The sequence below is a fragment of the Sabethes cyaneus genome, chromosome 1 (genome assembly GCF_943734655.1).
Source record: "Sabethes cyaneus chromosome 1, idSabCyanKW18_F2, whole genome shotgun sequence".
Taxonomy (NCBI): Eukaryota; Metazoa; Arthropoda; class Insecta; order Diptera; family Culicidae; genus Sabethes; species Sabethes cyaneus.
This window is the reverse complement of record NC_071353.1, coordinates 2,384,844-2,407,917: the sequence shown is the minus strand read 5'-3', so window position 1 is coordinate 2,407,917 and position 23,074 is coordinate 2,384,844. Positions and strand designations below refer to the sequence as shown.

Below are 23,074 nucleotides of genomic sequence, written 5' to 3'. Positions count from 1 at the left end.
CGACGAATGAATTTAGCACCTGACGTCGCACCCATTTTCGTTCATCTCGTTAGAGTCGGCATTCTAACTTTCATCCTTTCGCGCAATGCCCACCCTCGACTGTGCTAATCCTGTGCTGATTGCATTCAGCAGAAACATTGCAGCAATGTTATCTACGTGGCTAATCGCAACCCCACACCGCACACATACACACGCACTCGTTAGCTTGCCATGCGAATGCTCTACGAACAAGAGACTTCAATTCTAATCTCCAGTCATTATCTTACGAAAAAAATCATATTCTTTTAATTCTTTAACCGAAAATGAAAAGCTACTAGTAGTGAAGAAAAAAAACATTGAAATAGTGTGCAACACAAGGTTTTCAAAACAGTCCTACTTCGTTCGTTCGATTTCACTCATCGTCAATAAAATCAACGAAAACAAATTAATAATAACAAACAACAAGGGTTCCAAAAAATCAACTCATTCGAGAACGGAAAAACTCCTTCGTCTCATTCGCACCATTCAATTTCCCGCAGTGTACTGTTAAGTTCTCGCCAACCATGCTTAGATTCCCATCCATCGATTTTTGGTTCATTTCGAGCATTCCGTTACTTATGTTTTTGTTTCGCATCATTTTCCATCTTTTGTTGATCGAAATCTCATAACAACAACAAAAAAAAAAACTGTCTAAAAGAGTATGCATTGAACCCAAAATCTTTCCCATTTGTTGTCAAACTTATCCAATTCCAGCTGAATGATTATGAAATTCGGAAAGGCAAAAAGATTGGTGTTACGATATCATTTAACAATCACCGGCTATTTGTCGGGAATATTCCTAAGAATAGAGATCGCGATGAGTTGTTAGAGGAATTTGCTAAATACGCACGTAAGTCCCACACAAAATCTACCAGCGAACGTAATTTATTGCAAGCAAAAGCAAAGTACGAACAAAATTAGAGGAATGTGATTTTGTTTTTGAGTAAACCTAGCCGGTATCCGGACAAAATTTCTTACGCATCCAAATTCTTGACGCCCACGGACGACAACCTCGAATGAATTGGATTGGCTGATTCTTGCACTTGCAGAAAAGAAGTGTGGCAGATAATGCAAGTTTGCTCTGCCAGAAGTGTAGAAACAAGTAGCAGATAGTGTTAGTCTTAACTATCTACAGCAAAAAAAATAAAAAATAAAAACTATCGACCGCCCAACGACAAGTGTGATTTGGTATTACTACTGTACACTAGCGATTGGAATTTGACGCATTTGATTGGCTTCTTTTTCTGTTCCGTTTATATTGTATCTACACACGATTTGCTGTCACAGTAATGAAACTAAGATTGGTTTTTGCTTTTTGTTCTGTTTTACTTTTCTGATTGGTTTGTTTTCAAATTCGGTTTGTTTTTTGTTCTCAAAATTTACCACTCAAAATTGCATCAACAAGAACTATGTATCGGAAGGTGTCTCCAGAATGAGATGGCTATAGGTTTTGGATTTCCGTTTGGTAGTGCGTAGAAATTGTTTTTGTACACACCATCATTCTCGTGGAAACACCTTCCCGCAGTAATCTAAAAATATCTCAACGACAGCTTGCGATCGGAAAATTTTAGGACTCGTTCTTCACAGTTCTGTAGCTCAACAATTTCCCACCCTGAAACTAGAAAACAAAAGGTTCCAAATTCACTGCCAAATTCGCACTTCTTGTACCCTCCTATTAAAGGATGCCCCGGAAGCAAAAAGAAAAAATACGAACGTATCATTGGTCCCCAAAAAGACACCCTTTCATACGGATTGGTTCGGCCCCCGAAAAATAGGCTAAAATAAAAAAAAGAAAACCGAAAAAAAACATTGGACGTTCCCATTTTTAGACAATTCGAACAGCTGTCAAAATTTTTACCTCCACACCAAACACACACCGTATTGGATGATTTGTTAATCGAAAAATTTTGACCCGAATTGTCAAGCTACAGTACGGCGTATGAAGATGTAAACCTCTTCACATTCAACCAGACACAACCGTTGTTTCTCTCATTTGAATGTGTATATTTTCGTGCGAAATTTTTCACTCACTTCGGTCGGGACCATTTTTTCCAAATTAAAATGTTTTTTTTTTCTAATTCGGCCAAACACAATTCGACCCTTTCCGATATCACTCCTTTTCTGTGTCTATTTTTTTACTATCTCTATTCTATAAACTTTTAGATCCGGCCAAACTTTTGTGTATGCACAGTCAATCTATTACATATATCAACGATTTCGCTACACTTTCGGCCTAATAACCGATTGGAACTTACCCACCATTGGTCCTATGCCTCTATAGTGTAATGACTGGAGAAACTCAATGCCCGTTCTATAGTTGGGCCTTTTAGCCGATTCCGATGAACGTTTCATGTTGCTCGTTGTAAGTGTTACAAATCTTCAAGCCACACAGAGTATTTCTTCGGTGTGGAATAAAAAATATATGAACAGATTACTGATTCCACTTTAAGGCTCCGAAAAAAAACTCATATTTATGAATCTTAGAAAAAATAAACTCTATGATTTCACCACTTCCACTATTCCCGGTTTGATAAATATTAGTCTTTGAATGTAAATAACCACACAAGTGGTAACTGGCTACTGTCCACATTCACCTGACCCTCGATTCCGAGCCCGTACCGTATTCTGTATCTTTTTCCCTCACACGAGACCCGTAAGCTTTCGTTTCTTTTGTTTAACTTTTTTTTTCATTTTCAAACCATTCCCTGAGTATCCCCCATGAGTGTTGTGTTCCCTACCGTGTTTCTTACGATGTAACATAAGCAATAGATGTTGTTAGATACGAATTTGTCATCAATCTAACGGAAGAGGTAACTACGGGAGAGGGCTGGCTGGAAATTTTAAAACCTTTCGACAACGCTGTTTTTTCGCTCTCCCGTAGTTAGGCTCTACCGGGTCCACAACCGACCTCGTATATATTCAGGGATAAAGCGTTTTTGGCACTGAATTTGGCTTAGAAAATATTCCATTTCTGTTGAGCCTGGCATCGGGGTGAGTTCTCGATACCGGCCTTCAACAGCGCGGAACGATTGGGTGTGTTGAAATCCATGCTTTCTAGAACGTTGAGCAGAATTTTGAAATTTACTTCTCCCAGTGAATCGCCAACCTGTTGAACTGAGGTCTTTTTTGATTCGATAATCTTATTCAGATAAAAAAAAAATTAACCACAATCTTAGAAAGCGGCGAAATTTGCAGCCAACCTGATTGTACCTATTGAGGTGGTTTCAAAAGTTTCGCGGGTTTCGCTGCAAATTGGCGCGTAGCCTTATTGTTAAGTAATAGTTCGCTAAGGATCGATAATTGCTGACCACACCCGACGATGTACTAACATATTTGATTTGTTCTATCCATTCTTTTCCACCGCCACCGGCGGCCAACAAAACTTTTTTCCGTTTTTTTCTCGACCCGCCTGCGAATACGAACCGATCCGAAATGTGTACTCCCGACTCTGGCCTACCCGTAGCCGGCCTAGTGGAAGTGATAATCTACAGCTCACCAGACGACAAGAAGAAAAACCGAGGCTTTTGTTTCCTCGAATACGAATCACACAAGGCAGCGTCGCTAGCGAAGCGGCGACTCGGAACGGGAAGGATAAAGGTAAGTGTATCAACAGAATATATTTGTGACTATTTGTTTTTTGAGCAGTTCATAGTAGAGTAAGGATGGTAAGTTTGGTTTACCGCCTGCATTGTCGCATTCATTTTTGAGTTCACTGTTATAAACATTAAATGTGATAAGCGGGACACATGGGCCCTTTTCACATGTTTCTCTAGAATTTGATATTGATGATGATTGCAGTCTGAAAAATCTACAACTTGTGAAGGCAGGAACAGAGCATTCTTTGCATTTGAGGGATATCTCTGTCGTTCGACAGGGCAGAAATATATGCTCTGATAGTTCAATTGATATCCAGAACAGCTAGGAGTAGTTTTCTTGCCAAAGTCAAAATAACGTCATATGTCCCCGTTTTTTTATTCCTCTTCACAAAGTTATTTCGCAAGGGTATTTTGAAACCCAAATCTAGGTGGACAAAAGAAATTACGCTAAAACTGTTAGTCCTAGGTATATAGTATCTTCGGAGAAAATTTGTTATTTCAACTTCTGCATTTTTTGGTGTAGGGTGGCCATCTTAGTAGGCGAGTACAAAACATAAACTTTTTTATGGCCTAAGTAAGCTGAATGAAATGTTCAGCAAAGTTAAAGAACATTAAATTTTGAATTACTTTGCTGAAGAAATGATAGTCTTATCTCGTATGGTTGATAGGATGGAGTAATTTCAAGTTTTTGGACGGGGTGAACCTAAAAAATCCGTTTTTTCAATATCTCCTTTCGCGATTATTTCTCACAAGTCTTGCCTTCTGAGCACTTTCACATCCAATGAATACGCACATTTTGTTTGAAGGAATCAAGTCGCTATCTCTTGCGGTTCTGTAGCTATAGGCATTTTTTTCTAGAAAAATAAGCATTTTTCAAATGTCAATAACGTAACAACTGCTCAAAAGCAGCAAATCAAATTTGGTATAGATGTTTAGTAAAATATTGGCCACCGAAATTAATTGAGATCGCATTGGTCCAGGTCAGCCCTTTTTTGCTAGACCGTTTTGAACAATGAAGGAAAAATTACCGTTTTACTTGCCAAAATCACAATGTTTACGTTAGTGCGTTAATAGAATGTGTTAAAAAAACGAAAATAAGTCTAAATGTTTGTATTTATCTTAATCATGTATAATTAATAATGTTAAAATTTCTCGGGGCAATTCATGTTTTTTACGAGCTGGAATACTTCTAATGTTTGATATTAGCGGATTTGAGTACTGCATCATTATACTCATTAAATCAGTAGTTGTTTTCTCACTCGAAAATTTTCGCGTATGTGAAACTCGCCTATATATCTTGTTAATTATTTCCCGTGCCTCTTCTGACATGATCCCACTCGGTAATATCAGATACATCAGCTACAGTAGAGCCATGCATCAAAATTTTGTTCCTTGACGATCGAGGGGTCCACTTTTTCGAGACATTAAAAGTATATCTGTCATTTTTAAACAATTTTCAATCAATTCAACCAAATGTGTACTCGAAGCTCCAATATCTGAAGACCTCGTGTCAGTAGCAGCCCGGTTTCAACGAGAATTACTCTTATATTTTCGGCGACAACAGTTAATTAATATTACAGCTTTCATATCCACTAAGATAAAAGGTTTTCCAGCTCGAAAAAAAAACCCAGAGCCACCTTCATAAGCTGATTACAGATGATTAAAATAAATACAAACATTTAGACTTATTTTCGCTTTTTAATCCATTCTATTCACGTAAAAATTGTGATTTCGCTAAGTAAAATGGTAATTTCTCCTTCATTATTCAATACGGTCTAGCAAAAAAGGACCTGGACCGATGCGATCTCAATTAATTTTGGTGGCCAATATATTACGAAACATCTATACCAAATTTTCTGATTTTCTGCTTTTGAGCAGTTTTTGCGTTATTGACATTTGAAAAATGCTTATTTTTCTAGAAAAAATGCCTATAGCTACAGAACCGAAGGAGATAGCGACTTGATTCCTTCAAACAAAATGTGCGTATTCATTGGATGTGAAAGTGCTCAGAAGGCAAGACTTGTGAGAAATAAACACGAAAGGAAATATTAAGAAAAAACGGATTTTTTATGTCCACGCCGTCAAAAAAAAACTTTAAATTACTCCACCTTATCAACCACAAGAGATAGGACTTTCATTTCTTCAGCAAAGTAATTCTAAATTTAATGTTCTTTAACTTTGCTGAACATTTTATTCAGCTAACTTAAGGCTCTATCACGCCTAAGATGAACTGAAGTGAGTGAAGGCAAGTTCAAAAACAGAACAGATAATTTCCCTTTCTTTTTGATTTACAAGAGAACCAGAAATGTGTGCAAAATATTGAGCTGCAATCAAGGATCTAATAAATTCAATGTTTTTCAACTGGTTTGCATAGTTACCTGTAGGGTAACCAACCTATTTTGCATCCCATCTGCAGCTGCACATAATTTGGACACTAAAGGTTAAATCAAATGAAAGTGTCCAAATCATGTACAGTTGCAGATAGGATCCAAAATAGGTAGGTTGGTTACCGTACTTGTTTCTTTTACTATACATCTTTTTCACCGCTTTCAGGTGTGGGGTTGTGATATTATAGTGGACTGGGCGGACCCTCAAGAGGAACCGGACGAGCAAACGATGAGCAAAGTGAAAGTATTATACGTGCGAAACCTTACACAGGACACCAGTGAGGAGAAGTTAAAGGTAAGCGTAGAACAAAGAATTTCCGCTTCTTGGATCTTTGTTGGTGACAGTTTAAATTCTCTTCTTTATTTTTCGTTGTGCCACAGGAATGTTTCGAGCAGTTTGGTCGAGTTGAACGAGTGAAGAAAATCAAAGACTACGCTTTTGTGCACTTTGAAGACCGTGACCACGCAGTCGATGCAATGAAGGATTTGGACGGCAAAGAGGTGAACGGTTCTAATATTGAGGTAAAGCTACCACTAGCAATCGTCACGCTAGAAAGCCTTTCGAGCTGATTAACGTTTGTTTTCACAGGTGTCTCTGGCGAAACCCCCGTCCGACAAAAAGAAGAAGGAGGAAATTCTGCGAGCACGAGAAAGGCGCATGAACCAATTCTTGCAGAGTAGGATGGGGATAGTCGGGTAAATAGATTTAGACATTTTCTTTCCTATGAAACTTCTTTGCCTATGAAGATTGGTAAAGTGTAAGATTCCACACCTTGTTAGCCATCATAAGTCAGGCCCCCTTTAGCGGGCGAAGTTGGCGGACCGTTGCTAAAATTGTGCTTATTTTGCAGTGATTTCGTTCCTCCCTACAGCATGTCGCCCCAGCATGCCGGTATGATGCCAGGTGCAATGCCACCGATGCGAGTTCCTAGCGGCGCCGGTGGTCCACGAGCTCCCATGCGCGGTCCGATGAGCCGCGGTGACTATGGTAAGTGATGCAATTTTTGATTTTCTCTCACTTTCTTGTACGTCCATCAAGCCGCCAACATTGTTGACGGTGAATCGTAGTCCAAGCATACATGATAGAAATCATAGCAACGAATGCTAGAGAAAAAATACGATACAGATTTGTTCTTCCTCTTTGTATGTAGCATCGAATGAAGTCGGTGATTCGAACTAAAGAATACTCTACGAGCAGTTCTTTTTTGGAACGAGTAGTCCTACACATGTAAATTGAATTCAATGTATATGATCAGCCCTAAAGTAACATAGAAATCAGACAAAATGTATCTTCTCTCTACACCATGAAAATTGGGTTAAAAATATCAGTATGGTTTCACCCGGAGAGGAAAATTTATAAGTATTAGTTTTTGTTTCGGTTTAATTTCGTTTTAAAATCCCATTTCGTCTATTCAGTTTTTAAGTGCATGTAGGTTTTATTTCCTTGGTTATTTTTCGCACACTTCACGAAACGATAGTATCGATGATAAATATTTAGTACTAGAGTAATTGAGTATCCAGGTCTTCGCGAGCAAAACCAAAAACTGAGAGAAAAAAAAAGGAAAGACACTGCATGATTTTTCAATTGACTCTTTAAACTCTAAGAAAAAATGTTGTTGTTTATTATTACTTTTATGTTACAAAATTTAAAACAAAACAGATTCTATTAATTTCAATAGAGACAACAAAAACTCAAAATTGTCACCCCGCTCCCATCCGCAGGACTGTACTAAATTTGTTTCATCGAAAAAAACAAAGAATTAAAAGTGCTTTTAAAAGTCGTTGTATAATGCCAAGCAAATATCGAGTTATGTAAAACTAAGTAGTTCAAACCGCACCCCGTACTTTTAGTCAACGGTCCCTCTTTAGCAAGCAGCCAGCTGCTTCTGCCCACATAGCAATAGTTGAGCGGTGAAAAGTCACACCGGAAACACGGTTCTGTTCGTACCTCAACAACTTCGGCTGAGAAGTCAGATCATTTTTGCACAGCAATCATGTTTCATATCGCATCAAAAACGGAAAAAAAACTTCTCAGTTGAACAACACATAACTTGCTCTTTCCTTTATGTCGTTTACTAATTGCACACTCCTAATAAATCATTCCCGTTCACCGCTCCTTTAGCTGCGTTACTAACCCTCACTCTCACACGGTTCTCCTTGGCTGGCACAGCCATTCCAGCATCCTTTAGTTCTGCGATAAGTAACTAACTAGTATCAATATTCGTAGCTTATCTGTGTAATTGTAGTTGTCGTAGTGTTTGTAGTTGTAGTAGTCCCGTCACGTTACGATATCAAATAGCACAGGGTGAGTTGTTTTTTTTCTTCTACAAAACGCATATGAGGTTGACAGCAATAATCGATGTTTTGCATGCAACATTCCACTGTGCATCCGTCTCATTAGTAGGGGCTTCGATTCTCGATACCATTGATTGAACCGTGTCATCGAGTTCGCTGTCAGAGGGAGCGTTGATGTTTCCGTCAATCAACGAACGGCCGCCGCCCGATTTTCTAGAGTCAATTATCTTTGTCAGTATTTTTTATGCAACATGTACCTATACTGTATACCTTTACATCGAACACAACAATGTTGTTCAAGTGAATAAACTAGATAACTTTAGTTCAATTTCAAACCAATATCCAATGAGTTATGACACTCGAATAACGGGTGACAACTAAAATTTTGGAATTTTTTCGAGGCCCCTATACTCAACAACAAACGAGCTCAGGGAGAAATGAGAGTGTGTATGTGTTAGCTCTTTCTCTCCTCTTTCTGTCAGTATTTTTTGTTTTGTTTATGCTTGCCAAGTTTTGCTTAAAATGGCCTCAAAACAAACAGCATCACGCGAGCGCGTTGTACACTTCTACGAACTTCCACAGAAATCTCGGAAAAAACCTTTAAAAAGCGAATATGTTGCGGTTTCGACTGTTTACCATATCCTAAGATGCCCAACAACTATTCGCAAGCAAGGTAGTGGAAGACCAACCAAAATTATGGACGCAGAAGGACATCGTTCTCTTTCTCGTTTCTTCAACAACAAGCCCTCTGGTTTGGCTATCAATTAAGATGCATCAGACGAATGTTTGAAGAAAATTTTGATCCCGTTTCTACAAAAACGTCATGCAGATGGACAATACGTGTTTTGGCCGTATAGAGCATCATCGCAATATGCCAAAAAACACAATCGTTATTCAGGAACCCATTCGATCCCATTTTTACCCGAAGACCACGACCTGTAAAATCTGTCTCAGTGCGCCCAATCGAGGATTTCTTCGGGATTTTGAGGTTCCTTGATGTACAAAAATAACTGGAGAGCCACGAATTGCAAACAGTTGATTTGTAGAATCAAGAGATGTATTCGCAAAGTTGACATGACAGCCGTACAACGCTACTGTTTCGACGTCAAACGAAAGCTTCGCCGAACAGCCGATTACGGATCGTTTTCAATCGTACACTTTTTTTTCAACAATGGATAATGTATCTTTAATTTCGGTAGATCAGACTTTCTTCATGTATCTTTGTCTTTTTTTGACAGCTTGAGAAAAAATTCCAAAATTTTAGTTGTCACCCGTTAGAAAACCGTATTGAAAAGTATCTATCTATTGCGCATCTCCTGTTTGTGTTCATGTATTTTGTTTTACAATATATTCAACTACTTTGCTGTACTATTTTTCAAACTTTTGATAACAAAGATAATTCTTACATAATGATTTGCCTTTTTTAAAGTTTTTCTTTTAAATGAACATTTGTTATGTCTAATAATCTTATAGTAAATACAGCACCGTTTTTCGAAGTTATCCTCAGGTGAATGTTATTCAATAACTAGTAAGTTGTCCGACAGTTATTGAATGTTTGCTGTATGTAGCGTTAAAAGTTACGCGAAGTGCTATACAATATTACGGCACTACCGCTAATAACTAAGCATGTGTCATTCCAACCAGATAATTATTTATCTCTAGTTTATTCTGATGTTTTTTTTTAAATTTACCTTAGTAGTGTAGCAGCTACTTTGTTGGTACCCATATAGAGAATGAAAATGTCCTTTTTTCTCTACGCCATTCTCATTCCCGATTGGCTTGTAGAGATGTGGAAAAAACATGCAAATAGATTTGCTCTGAAATAATGCTTTCCTAAATTGCGTTTGGTGTGTTGTACCGCATATCTCTGAAATTTGCTTTAATGTTGTTACAGATCATAGTTTCGGGATATATGCGCGTTGACTCTAACAATTTTCCATAGACTCTTGACAGAATGATTAAAGGGTGTCCCACATCAAATTGCACCACCGAAGAAACGCTGTGGAAAGTTACTTAATTGACCGATCCTTTTCAAACTTTCAGACAATAAAATATAACCTATTAGTAAGCTTTTGGCATATTTATTTCATTAAACTTCAATACCCTAACCGTATACTCGCACCTTACGCTTAACTCCATTCAAAAAGTTTTGTACAACATCTGACTGCAGCTGTACACTGCTATCTGTATGGAAACTCACTTTTGCTTCATGTCTTTCTCAGATTTTGCATCCTTCGGATGCTTCTGCAATGCCTGCTTCATAATAGCCCAGTATTTTTCGATGGGCCTTAGTTCCGGTTCATTGAGAGGTTCATGTCCTTGGGTACGAAAGTAACCTCGTAAGCTTCGTACCACTTTGAATAGGGACACGAAGCTGGATCCAGTCAGACCGTAGGGCCGTATTGCTTCGACAGAGGAAGCAAACGCTTCTGTAGACACTCCTTGAGGTAGATCTGTCCGTTTACAGTCACGGTAGTCACGAACAGAGCACACAGATCGCTTGCCAAATCATATATTTCTTGGCAAATTGTGAAAATATCTGCATCCTTACTTCCTCCGGAATATCCAATTTGTGCTGGGCGGTGAAGTACAGTAGCCCCGGAAGCTGCCGGAAGTCCGCCTTGACGTAAATCTCATCATTCATGATTTTGATTTGAGCAAAATAAATTCGCGATGTTGCTTTTTGGGTAACGCCATTTTTTCCTATTTTTGAAAAACTGACCGCGATAAAAATACAGGGTAAACAATACACTCTAAACTACTTCTAACCAAATTTTCAAGAGAAAATACCCAATGAGTAATTTTCTACAGCGTTTCTTCCGTGGTGCAATTTGATGTGGGACACTCTTTAAACACTTGCATTACGGAGTAATTTTCCTGTCGGTAGGCTCTTTATTGCTCAAAAGTAAGACAACCAACTCTCTCCCGCGTGTTTACATTTCCGGCCAATCGGAAACGTGTAAGTCATAACTTGTTAGAAACTTTTGAAATGAGCTAATTTCTTTACATCTTTGGTAAATTAAACCATTAAAATAACACGTTTAATTGACTAGCTAGCATAAAAGACGATACGCATCCGTCAGCGTTAGTTTGACAGTTAGCCTATGGGAAATTATTTACAGCAATTCTAAAGAGAAGTGCCGATGAACAAGATTGAGAGAACTCTGTTTGGCACACTTCAAACCATTCACGAAAAAAGCAAGAATGGCTTTGACATTGTTTTATCGTCATTGTCAATCGTTTTATTCATGGGTGTTTTTGCACATTCAATACCCCCAATTTGTTAGGAAAACATCCTAATCTAATCTAATCTAATCTAATCTAATCTAATCTCACGCTAACCCAGCATCCTGGCAAATCGATTACTTGAATCAGATATTTTTCTTGCCAAAGGCCAGGCCAACTGCGCAGCGTATACCGCGGAGAGTATTCCAAGGAATCAAGTGGAACCAGAAAAAATACCTAATTCCATTAAACTCCTTGAAATCAAAGGATGAACTAATGACATTTAGACCAGAAGCCAGGCTGCAATTGGCCAATGATGTAGCGCCTTATTTCGCTCTCTGAAAATAGATTAGTTTGCCAAATATATTAGTTTAAATCATATAATGCCTGAAAATAAAGTCGTGTGGTTAGGAACTGAAAACCGCACGACCCCGCACCTCCTAGCTTGGCTACTCAATTATACAAATTGAAGTATTTCTAGGTATGGCCACCTGGAGGCGCTAGGTAGGGGCTTGGGATGGCTAGAGCTATGTTGGGCGCTTTTTCCTAGCTGCCTTCCCCCTTTCATACCCCCAATTTGTTAGGAAAACATCCTAAGAATGTAAACTGTTATCGACGGAAACAGTCGCTTTTGCTTGCAATGCAAAACTTCTTTTATTTGTCAACTGAAACTATTTCCTCCTCGGCTTTCCACCCACTTAGCCGCGTACTCTCCGGTACTGGTAAGTAACCGAACATCCAACACTTGGGCCCGTGAATTAATACAATAACCATCGCGTTTATTCCTCCTTAATTTCCCATAAATATTCGCTTACTCTTTCTTTCGTAGTGTATCATGTTTAGTTTTTTTTGGGTTTATTGGTTTTTCAATTAGTCATTGTTTGGTTTTGGTTTTATTTTGTTCTTTAGTATCATGCATTTTTCCGATTGGCCGCTTACACAAATCCTCCTCGGTACTCATGTGGGAGAAGAGAAATCCAAATTTACACTAGAATAGTTTAAAATGCAAGTAAAACATCGTGAAAGTAGATCAAAATTATCAACAAAAAAAACAACTTCTCGACCAAAACAGTGAAAACGAAATCAAAATTTACATTTCTAGGACCCAGTTTAGGCAACCGAGGCAAGCGCGTCGCAATTCATGATGTTTTGATTGAGCGCATTTGTTGGTTCTATCTTCTCTTCTTTTCCTCGCTCACACACACATACCAAAACCGGGAATCGATCGACAATCTACCACAACTACTGCCGCGCCATCTACTCATGTGCTATCCACACTAACGGTACTACACACTAATTGTTTATCTAATACATATGTACTTACCTGTATCTGAATCGAATGAACAAAACAACAAAAACGTAACAAAATCGAATCCCAAAAAATTGTCAGATTTCGAATGTGATTATTACGGGTACGCGGATTATCCGCATCATGGCGGCGGCGGCGCTGGAGGAGGTTTCGCCGATCCGCCATTCTACGACGATTACTATCGCGGCAGCGGGAGTGGGTACCGGGAGAGTTACTATTACGACTACCCACCGAGTGCGGCATCGGCGGCGGCAGCCGCAGCAGCTGCAGCTGCCGCTGCGGCCGCTGCCGTCGCCGGTACCTCAGGAAGTTACGGTCAACAACGGGGTGGGGCCAGTGGAGGCGAAAGTAGCTACCATGGTGGTGGACCGTCATCGTCGTCTCACCATCATCATCACTCCTATCACCATCACCATCATCATCATTCCGGATCGGCGGCCACGGCAAGAGGCGGCAACCTGCTGGGTTCGAAACTGCGAAAAATCGTTTGAGAGCAAAAGGTTTGCTCCGCTGTTCGATTTAGTACATGTTTACTCGATTGTTGTTACGTTTTTCGTTCCTCTATTGTGTGTTATGACACGAGACTTACCTTCATTTTCAAAGTACATTTCTGTTTTAGGTCTAATCGCATAGGACATACACATGTTAAGTTTAGTCGCTTTTTATTTCTGTATTGTTAATGCTTATTTAGTAATTCCAATGCTTATTTCCTTTGCTTTCTTAACAAAACGCTTTTAAATTTCATACAGTAATGTTTTTTTTTTTTACTACTTTTGGAATCACATTCTGCGTTCCTACTTTATATTTATTCGGACACTCCTTTGTTCATATTTTGGCCACGATTGCAGTGTTATTCTTGAAACGTAACTTTTCGTTTTTAGGTTTCCTAGTTTTAAACCAATTATATATTAAATCATTTTAATGACTACTTTTTACGGAAGCATCAAGCATTTTCTAATATTCAAAAGTTCATTCATAACATTCACTCATTATATACTTTCAACCCGCGCACCCTGACTTTCAGTGTTAACCGCTTGTCTGCTGTTCTCCTTCGTTCTTTTGTTTAAAATAACTTGAACTGTTTTCGAACATCTATTGTTATTGTTTTACAAAATACAACCCCGCTGCGAGGAAACTATAATACAAAAAAATAAAGTAATAATGTTTTATTAGATGCTAAGGGGTGCTCCGGGCAAAACAAGTATACCCGTCAAGCTAGTCTTCTCAATTTTCATCAAATTAGCTATTTTTTCTAGGACAAACTCTATAAAAAAAACCAAAATCAATTTCAGAAGTGCATTGTCACATTGTCAAGAGCCAAGTTGTTAGGTGATTTCATGTATAATTACTCTGAGTTACCATTACGATAGGTCTTATCTTAGTTCTTAAGTTCCTGATTTTGTTACCAACCAACCAAGAGCGACAATCCATTTTTCTAACGCGTTGTTTGCTTTTCTTCTTTTTCTTGTGTTTTCTTTTATTTTCATTTCTGTTGATTCATCGACGTGCGTCCGAAACGCAAAATACAACGCACAAATACAAAACACAAAAACAAAAACCAAACACCCATCCACACACAAACTTTCACACAAACAATCACAACCACGAACCAAACACACGCAAACGTAACTGAATGCGGTGGAACCTACCGTCAACCGTCGCAATACTGAAACGCAATGATTCGGGCTTTTTCATGCGTTGACAATGCAAAAAAAAACAAAAAAATCACGCGTGCAAAATGCAAATTTGCTTATGAAAAAACTGTACCGTAAACGAACGCACAGGCGGTTGGTCGTGGACGTGGAACCATGGCACGTGGCCGAATCGTTGGGCACCGTGGCAACAGCAACCGCCCGGGGGTCCCGCTGGGTCGGCGAGTGGGCACCGCGGGGGCTCCGGCAGCAATCGGGGCGGCGGTGGTGGTCCGTGGGGTGGGTCAAACTCGTCTCAACCTTCGTGGCGACGTACACCCTTTTCCAAAACCAGGTGAGGACGGCCAGCTTTCATTTTTCTGTTTATCTTTTTTATTTTTGTTTATTTGTAATGTTTTATAATTTAAACGAAAATGCAACAAAAAAAAAACAATCATGGTTATATGCTACAATTATCAACAGTCATAGCAAAAAAACACGTTAAGGGAAGAGACAATCACGATTTAGTTTGTAATTACCTACGATTTAGACGTTACGTTGTTAGATAGTGTTTTTTCTTTCGTTTATATGAAGAAATGAGAAAACAGATTGTGAAGCGTAGGCAACGCACATATTGTTTCTTGTTTGTTAGTAGATGATAAGCTAAACATAGGAATGTAGAAATACGGAAGCAAAAAAATGCGCCAAAAGCAAAAAAATCGAACACAGAAACTGTTCCAGTGTTAGTGTGTTTACCAGATCATTGTTCAGTTTGTTAAATTTGGCTCACTTTCAACACACCGGTATTTACTGCAAATATTTTCAGTAGAAAAATTTGCCAATTTATTACTTGTATCTATCCTCCTTTTTTCTTGAATTAAATTACGACTTCAGTCATACCTCACGGCCCCCATATGACGCTGTATGTTTGCATGTGTGCCGAGTGGATTTATTATTTACTCGTTGACGTGTTCATATTAGTGGTCCTTGCATTCCCAGGTATAGTGTGACATTTGTTTAAATTTAATATTTCGCTTTTAAGTTTTGCACTACGTCTTTTGTCTGAGAAACAAAAAGTTTACACACAAGCCGTTGTTCACTCCGGCTGCATTACTTCAATCGCTATAGTACATGTAACAAACAAAACGAAAACACAGAAACTTTATCCTCTAACGCTTAGGACGAAACTATCGTCAAATTAGAACGTAATCCATGTTTAGCCTAATTGTTTATATATTGTGAAGAACTAATTAAGCCACGCCGAAAATGAAAAAATGCGCATTTTTTGATGAAAACTGTTCGTACAATGAATCGATTAGTATTTAAAACCATTCGAGATCAAAATTGAACTCAGGATCCAAAGCAATGGACAACATCTCTTTTCTGCCGCTAAAATTGTTACAAGAATGCTAGAACCTAAACAACACTGCAGAGAAATACTGAAAATTGAGAAGATATTTATTACGATAAGTCTGATTTCATCCTAATTATAATCTGCTACGTTCTATTTATACATCTTCTGTCCTTGATGTTAGAATGATTGCACCAAATTGTATTGTAAGATAACTGTTTAGTTATGTATTTCATTTTTATTTATTGTTTTTTTCGTTCAACTTCGTGTCACATTCATTATCGCCTAATAATTATACTGCTCGTTGTATCCTTCTCCAGTTGCAACTAAAACTCATCTTTTATCGCCGAGCGGATGCTGCTCCCGTTTTGATCGCAGCAAATTTTGTTCGTTTTCATGTTTCAACCCCAAATAATAGTTAATCTTCGTAATAACTCTTTGTCCGCTTCTGCCACCACACCATCATTAAAAGAACCAATTCACCACAACCCAACTAACGAAACACACCAACACATGCCAATAATGCCATCATCCGCCATTTCGCTGCAATAATGCCTTCACCACTACAGCTTCCGTAATGCTCTGCTTCACATTTGGACTGCACGCTCACCGGAAACATCCTAGCGCCAGATTGCACCCAGCGTTTTCCGGCGAATCATAAAAAAAGTTATTGTGGCGACTAGTGAATCTCAAACTCGGAACCAAGCGTAAATCCTGTTAAGTAAAAATTCTCAAAAACTTCTGATCGCTTTTCCAAACTTTGAGCATCACTAGTCGCGACCGGACGAGGTTTCCCCGATGAAATAATAAACAACAACCACTGTTAGAGTCTAGCGTAATAGATTTTTCTCCTGTAGTCAATTGAAAAATTAATCATACAAGTGCTCTGAACCGTCAGAGGTGAAAAATTTGGACAAGCAAAATGGAAGAAAAAGGGAAGTTGACAAAACTTCTTCCGGCAAAACCAAATTGAACAGCAAAGAAAAACAAAAGCAAAAATACTAATCGATTCGTTTTTTTTCTGGTATGTTGAGAAGGTAGTGTGCGTAGGATAAAAGAAAATGCCTTATTTTAGTTTTAACTATGAGAATAGTAGCTTAAAAACTCAATGTCTATATAGTGTTAGAATCTAGTGCAGAAAGAAACGTGTGTCGGTGTTAACGAAAAAATGTCACCCAAGTCCGCCAACACGCTCACACAGACACACATGCCCGTCAACCTTTCCCTTAAATAATGGCTGCGCTAAACGCAATCCACAGCCTACTCTACATAAACAAATTATTATGATCAATAAAGAAAAAGAAAATGAAAATAAACACAAACTTGTGCTATTCGACACTTATTAAGGAAAATCTAGTTTATTTTTTGTTTATTTTCTGCAAACTGCAAAACAAAAATGAATCAAAATATATTTCTATTCTTTCCTTTCAACCGTTCGGTTTTTTGTATTATTTCGTCAATTAACCCGCACCCCTGCACCGAAGCAGTTACCGACGACTAGAGCGTTGATAGAAAGAAAAAAATATTTGTTTTATTTTCACTCAAGGCTTGGATGCAGTGTTTACTTTTATTGTTTAGATAAATGTTGATCAGTTTTTTCGCTCTTCTCCAGTAATTCCATAGATTGGTTTTGCACCATTTTTGTCCTTTTCTATTGTTTTTCCCTTCGATTTGAACTAGATATTTAGTTTCGTGTTGTAAATTGTACTTTGTTTACACTCGTTACCGAATTGGCTTTACTCTATGTGTAGCTACATATCTATTATTGCTTTAGCACCGAGAACTGATAAGCAAAACAACACCACCTTAAAGCCCGATTACGCTAAAGATCGGTTCATTCGACCCCAACCTTCCGCAGGTAAGTGCCAAAATTTTTCTGCCCAACTTGTTCTAGTTTTATTTCACAATTCAAAAAAAAATATTTGCATCATTTGCTCATAGTTCCGATAGTAGTTGGAGTGTCTTTCGTTTGGTAGCCGCCTTATCTGTATCCAACTCTTCACGTGGAAATAAGAAAATATTTTTCTCTTTCTGGTTTTTTTTTGTGCCTCGAAACAGAACTCAGCCACAAAACAACGCAACAGTGGCTACTGCACACTTACCTTACCTCAGCAATTTATTCCGGTTTCGCAAGCTTTGCGATCGCGATGTTTTCATTTTCTTTTTTCTTTTTTTTTATTTGCATTTATCTGATTTTTTCTTTTCCCTTTTTCATGTTTTTCGAAAATCAATAAATCAAAACCGTTCAAAAAACCTCACCCACAAGGAGATGGTCCCGAAAAACAGCCGTACAAATATTATCAATAATAATGAAAAAAACTTTTCCATCCCCCCCCCACACCCCTGTTCAAGAAAGAAGCGAGAAGCTGATCAAGATTTGAAGTGTAGCTGATTTTTGCGTTTCGTTACATTTGCTTCTAAATTCGGTGGCATTTTGATTTATCTCCACCATCGTTGATTTAATTATTTAATTTCTCTCCATCGAAAAAAAAAATTAAAAAAAAAAACAAGAATAGGCAACTAGAAGTACATGATAGGCTATCGGAATTAGCAGCGTAGTTAGCAGCCGACGAAAGCACCCAGGCAACCCTAGGATAACTTATTGATGCAATTAAACTATCAGAAATATGAAACGCGCCTTTTTGTGCATAACAAATTGTGATAGGGATAAGAGTGATCTTGGTCGAATTTTTTGCAGTCAGTTCGGAAAGTAAGGAAGCTACTTCCACCGAAGAGAGCTAATGGGCAGATGAAATCTGTTGGAAATAAAGTCGAAAGGTTACGAGAAATTTGCTTAAAATTTAAACTAAACTTTGTTATACGATGTTTTAAACTTCTTTTTTCATTTCAGATTTGGAGGGAATATCTAGATCACATCTTTTGTCGTTACACTTGGAGTGGTAATAGAAGTCGTAAAAATCTAGCCTAGAGCATAGTAGAAATATAATTTCTACAGACATACCCATTTTTGCAGTAAAAAATTACCTTTTTTCACGGTTCTTGCAATTAAACTCAACTCAGAGAATTGATGCAACCACATTTTGAATAATTTTTACCTGGGACACTTCGTCCAACAGCAAAGTCCTTTCCTTCGCTTAAAACTGCCAGAACAGTTGACAAACGACCATGCGTTCTCTTTTTTTGGATCCATCGGAACTCATATGAAATTTTCTGTAGAATACTTGTTTTCATCGGGTTTGTTTAATTGTACCGTTTCTTACAGAATGCTACGACTACTTTCTCTAAGCAGTAAAATTTACTACTTAAAACAAAGATGCCAATGAAATGGGTCTTCGGTAAAAATACTAAAAATCTGCGATTGGGCGATTAAATAAGGAACGCGAACGTTTTCACACGTGCACACGTTTTTCTTAAGACTGTGGTTTTAAAGTCGGTGAGAAAGATTTCTTGAAAGCGGCTGAACCGATCCACCTCAAATTTTAACACAAGCTTTCGAGGTATATTTTCGTGTAATTATTCGAAGGTTTCCGATTAATACTCTCCATGTGAGTCGAGAGTTACCATAATAGGTGTACAAATTTTCATTTTAATCAGCCCAATGGTTTTCTCTACACACTTCGAAAAAATCTTGTAATTTTATGTCTACTGACATGCACATAAATGGTAGATCGCTAATCATATAAAATTACGTGTTATTTCACTTATATTTTTGTTTATTATGTTGTGCAGCCACCTTGTCCATTTTGTTCGCCGTTGAACGCTAGTTTGCTTTTAAATGCTCCTTGATTCCAATATTTTTTTTGGGTCTTCCTAAGGTGATGACACAAGCTCTGGCGTATTGAGGGTTTTTATCCCTGAGCCCTGCACGTTGTTGATGGCGCACCACTCCATGGCCTTTGCTCAGTAACGGCAGGATGACAACAAATCCAACCAAAATAGCACGGAATAATCGTGTTGGTCTAGGAGAGGGTTCAGATGTTTTTCCAGAAACTCGCGCTCGTAAATTTCCTCGTTAACGATTCTGTTTACAATGAAAATATCACTTTTCAAGCCACCGGTATAGATAGCCTGCTAAGCCAAATACTTCTAAGTGAACTTCATATGCTTAAAAATGCTAGTCACCTACAATCCCCTTCCAATTGCCGTATAAAACTGCCGTCCATGAAGTTTGTCTTGACATAGGTTTCATCGTCCATCACTACGCAGTCGTATTCGTTAGCATCGTCGTGCACGACGAAATTGAGATTTTTTGCAGAGCGCGGCAGAATAAAGAATCTGACTAAAGAAAAGACATTGGAGCTCAGTCACTCGCGGCCTACTGTCATCATTAAACCTGATTTGCTCAACGATGATTGTTGTGCGTGACTCTGTTCAAAGTTGCTAGGAAAAGTTCGAACAATATTTTTTCGAGTCCAACATTTAGGCGATTTTATGAACTGTACGATACAAATTTGATTGCCTGGTGTTTTCGTTAGGCAGAACGGATCGATTTCGTGATGATACGATAATATTTGTTGCCGTTTGCTTGCAGTCATTATTTTCAGTCGCGTTCATCGACTGATACTTCGCAAGTTTTCGAGCAAAAGATTCAGAAGGTTTCATCGAGATTCATGCGCACTTGGTTTCGACGAACCGAAAATGAGTTACCTGTCACTTCCTTAGTCAGATTCCTTACGGCAGAAGCCTGCTCTTGAGAGACCACATGAATTGCAAGACCGCAGCAGCGCAAGCGGCAGATTGACTGGATTCAAAAAACAGTCAAATAGTCGTTCAAAAAGCGCAAGTTGAATGCGGAAAGCGTACGCATTCACGCAGTCACATTCAACTTGCGACCCCTTTTCAAGCCCTGGCGCTAACACCCGCTGCTCTAGCATCCACGTCAACAGCGCTTATCCAACGGGTACGTGGTCTTCCTCTGTCGGGTTCACTGCTAAATATTGTTTTCGCTGGTCTCTCAACCGGCATTCTTGCTATGTGGCCAGTCGATTGTAGCCTGCTGTGTTTTAGTCGCTTCTAATATGCCGCAAAGAATTGATCGCAGGAACTTATGCTGAAAAACACCTAGAACTTGTCGGTCGCACTCTTTCAACGTCCACGCTTCGTGGCGAATTAGCGTATTATAGATCATGATGGTTGTTATGACCAAAATTGGTCGTGAAAACCACTGTAAGAGTGCAATAAAACTTACATTGTTACTTGGGATATTATCCTTCTCCCTACCTTATTGTTTTTCAGCGGCTTGATAGCCTTTTCAACTTTTGATCTTAAGCATTCACGATATTCTGGGATTCATCGAAGTGCTGCTTCGGCCTTTCGATCAATGCACCAATGGTCATCTGTCCGAATTACTACTTGTTCATCTCTTGCTTAAGTTCATCGCCCTCAATCTCTCGGGTTTAACCCCTCTACTTTTGTCAATATCATTCCTCATTATGACGTGTGGCTCTGCGCAGCATTACTACCCGTGCTGGGTTCTTCTTATCTAATATCTTCTGACACTTCTCGTGAAAACATTCGTTACGTCGAGCCTATTCCCCACGGCCTAGACGTTCGTTGCTACACTGTTAGTGGCTGTTCTGACGGTGATCGACGGGCAGTCATCGTTTATTCAGGCTAATCCGCAGTCTACCTATCCTCGCACTGATCGGGTGCTACCCGATTGTGGAAGATAGCCACGCATTTCTATACTATTTGTTCAGCGAAATTCCTGCAGCACTACGAAGGTGCGAAGGTGCGAGATTGAAGTGCGTCGTAGATTACTCTATCACAACCTGTGAAGCAGAGCGGCTTACAATTCTCTGTTCCGAGTTTCCAATCGCTGTCTTTATTTCATCCCCTGGTCGCTTTGCCGATTGTTCTTATCCGTAATTTTTTATCTGTGCTATTTGAAACTTTTGGTTTCTATACGACGGCATGTTAGGCTTGAACCCAACCACCTGTCTGGCTAAAGAGCCATTGTGTACAGCACTATCATTGACGTAGCTAGGAAATTTTGGTAGAAGGGGCCTAGTGTGTGCCTTCCAAAAAAATGACTTTCGACCTGGTCGAGTCATCCTGCACGTGGAGCCCCCTTGTTCCTGGTGTCAATGGAGTTGTTGTAGAGAACTATTTTCGTCGCATGTTTTTAGGGCATGTCTGAACCACCGTGGCCTACCGAAATTCGTCAGATGTGCGATGGGAATCTCTCCAAGCAGTGCCTGTAGCTCGTGATTCAAACGCCGGCTCCACCACTCTCCGCTTTCAGTTTGTACTCCGCCAAATATCGTCTGCAGCACACGGCAATGGCGCGTATGACCTCCATGCGCAGCATCCCGGCTTCAACTACATAAAGAACTACCGATCTAATGATGGTTTTGTACATTGTTAGCTTCGTACGGTCGTTGTAGGATAGGAGTTGATTACCCTAGATAAAAATTGTGCCTCTCTTTTCGATACCCGCTAGACTCGTTACCCCCTCAAGAGAGATGTTGAACAGCATGCACAATAAGCCGTCACCTTTTCTCAATCTTCGCTGCGTCTCGAAGGGACTCGAGAGTGTCTCCGAGATGTGCACGAAACCCACTCTCGATCAAATGTAACTCTGATCAGTAACATCAGTTTAGGCAGAAAACCGTGTTCTTCCATTATCTGCCATATAGGTGGTCTCGATCGACTGTATCGTATGCTGCTTTAAAGATGTGATTCGTGGCTTGTACTCCCGACATCTGATCTGTCGAATGGTAAAAGTATGGTCCATGGCTGCCCGAGCTCCATGAAGCCTTTCTGGTAATTCCCTACGAAACCATGTGCTATCGGTAGTAGTCGGTGTAACAAGATCTGGGAGAGTACGTTGTATGCGGCTTTATCAGCGTTATGCCTCTCCGTCCTCTATCTCTCTCCTCTAATCCTCTAGGAAATAACTCAGTGTAGAGCCGTTGCGTGCATTTCATGGGCATATTTATACAGCTCTGCCGGTAGACGGTCCTTACCAGCGGCTTTATTGGTCTTCAGCAACTCGATTTCTCGTTTAACTTCTTGGAGGTCAGGTGCTAGAACATTACTATCTTTCATGGGCATTCCCAGGTTAGCTTCCGTTCCGTATCCTTTTCCAACTTCGCCATTGATGTGTTCATCGAAAAACTGCTTCCATTCGCTTGTGATTAGATTTCCTCCCTCGTTCCTATCACATGTCAGGTTTTGATGTGTAATATCATAACTACAAAGCTGTTGATATTCGTTTGGTTTTTGCTTGGAGAAAAATAAGGAGGGAATTATTTTTGAGAACATATACACTGAATTTTTTTGCGGTTTTCAATTTCCAA

General features: G+C 39.2%; 2 protein-coding genes across 6 annotated transcripts in view; both read left to right on the top strand.

The window, feature by feature from the left end:
• The window catches only part of LOC128744274 (heterogeneous nuclear ribonucleoprotein R), an 81,112-nt gene that overhangs the window by 51,523 nt on the left and 6,515 nt on the right, over window positions 1–23,074 (top strand). For 3 of the 5 annotated variants that reach the window (XM_053841351.1, XM_053841260.1, XM_053841171.1), the window contains exons 6-12: window positions 733–868; window positions 3,482–3,615; window positions 6,168–6,296; window positions 6,383–6,523; window positions 6,591–6,697; window positions 6,853–6,989; window positions 14,615–14,816. In XM_053841351.1, the coding sequence (XP_053697326.1) occupies window positions 733–868; window positions 3,482–3,615; window positions 6,168–6,296; window positions 6,383–6,523; window positions 6,591–6,697; window positions 6,853–6,989; window positions 14,615–14,816 (986 nt within the window). The remainder of the gene's footprint in view (window positions 1–732; window positions 869–3,481; window positions 3,616–6,167; window positions 6,297–6,382; window positions 6,524–6,590; window positions 6,698–6,852; window positions 6,990–14,614; window positions 14,817–23,074) is intronic. The other 2 variants (XM_053841517.1, XM_053841436.1) reach the window with 1 other exon arrangement.
• On the top strand, window positions 7,000–13,661 carry LOC128744527 (transcription factor MafA-like). The gene has a single exon (XM_053841637.1). It carries the CDS (start codon window positions 12,836–12,838, stop codon window positions 13,319–13,321), a length of 486 nt encoding a protein of 161 aa, XP_053697612.1. The 5' UTR covers window positions 7,000–12,835; the 3' UTR covers window positions 13,322–13,661.

Excerpts from the sequence above, each read along its gene's own strand:
- LOC128744527 (XM_053841637.1), top strand. The coding sequence starts at position 12,836 with ATGTACTTACCTGTATCTGAATCGAATGAACAAAACAACAAAAACGTA.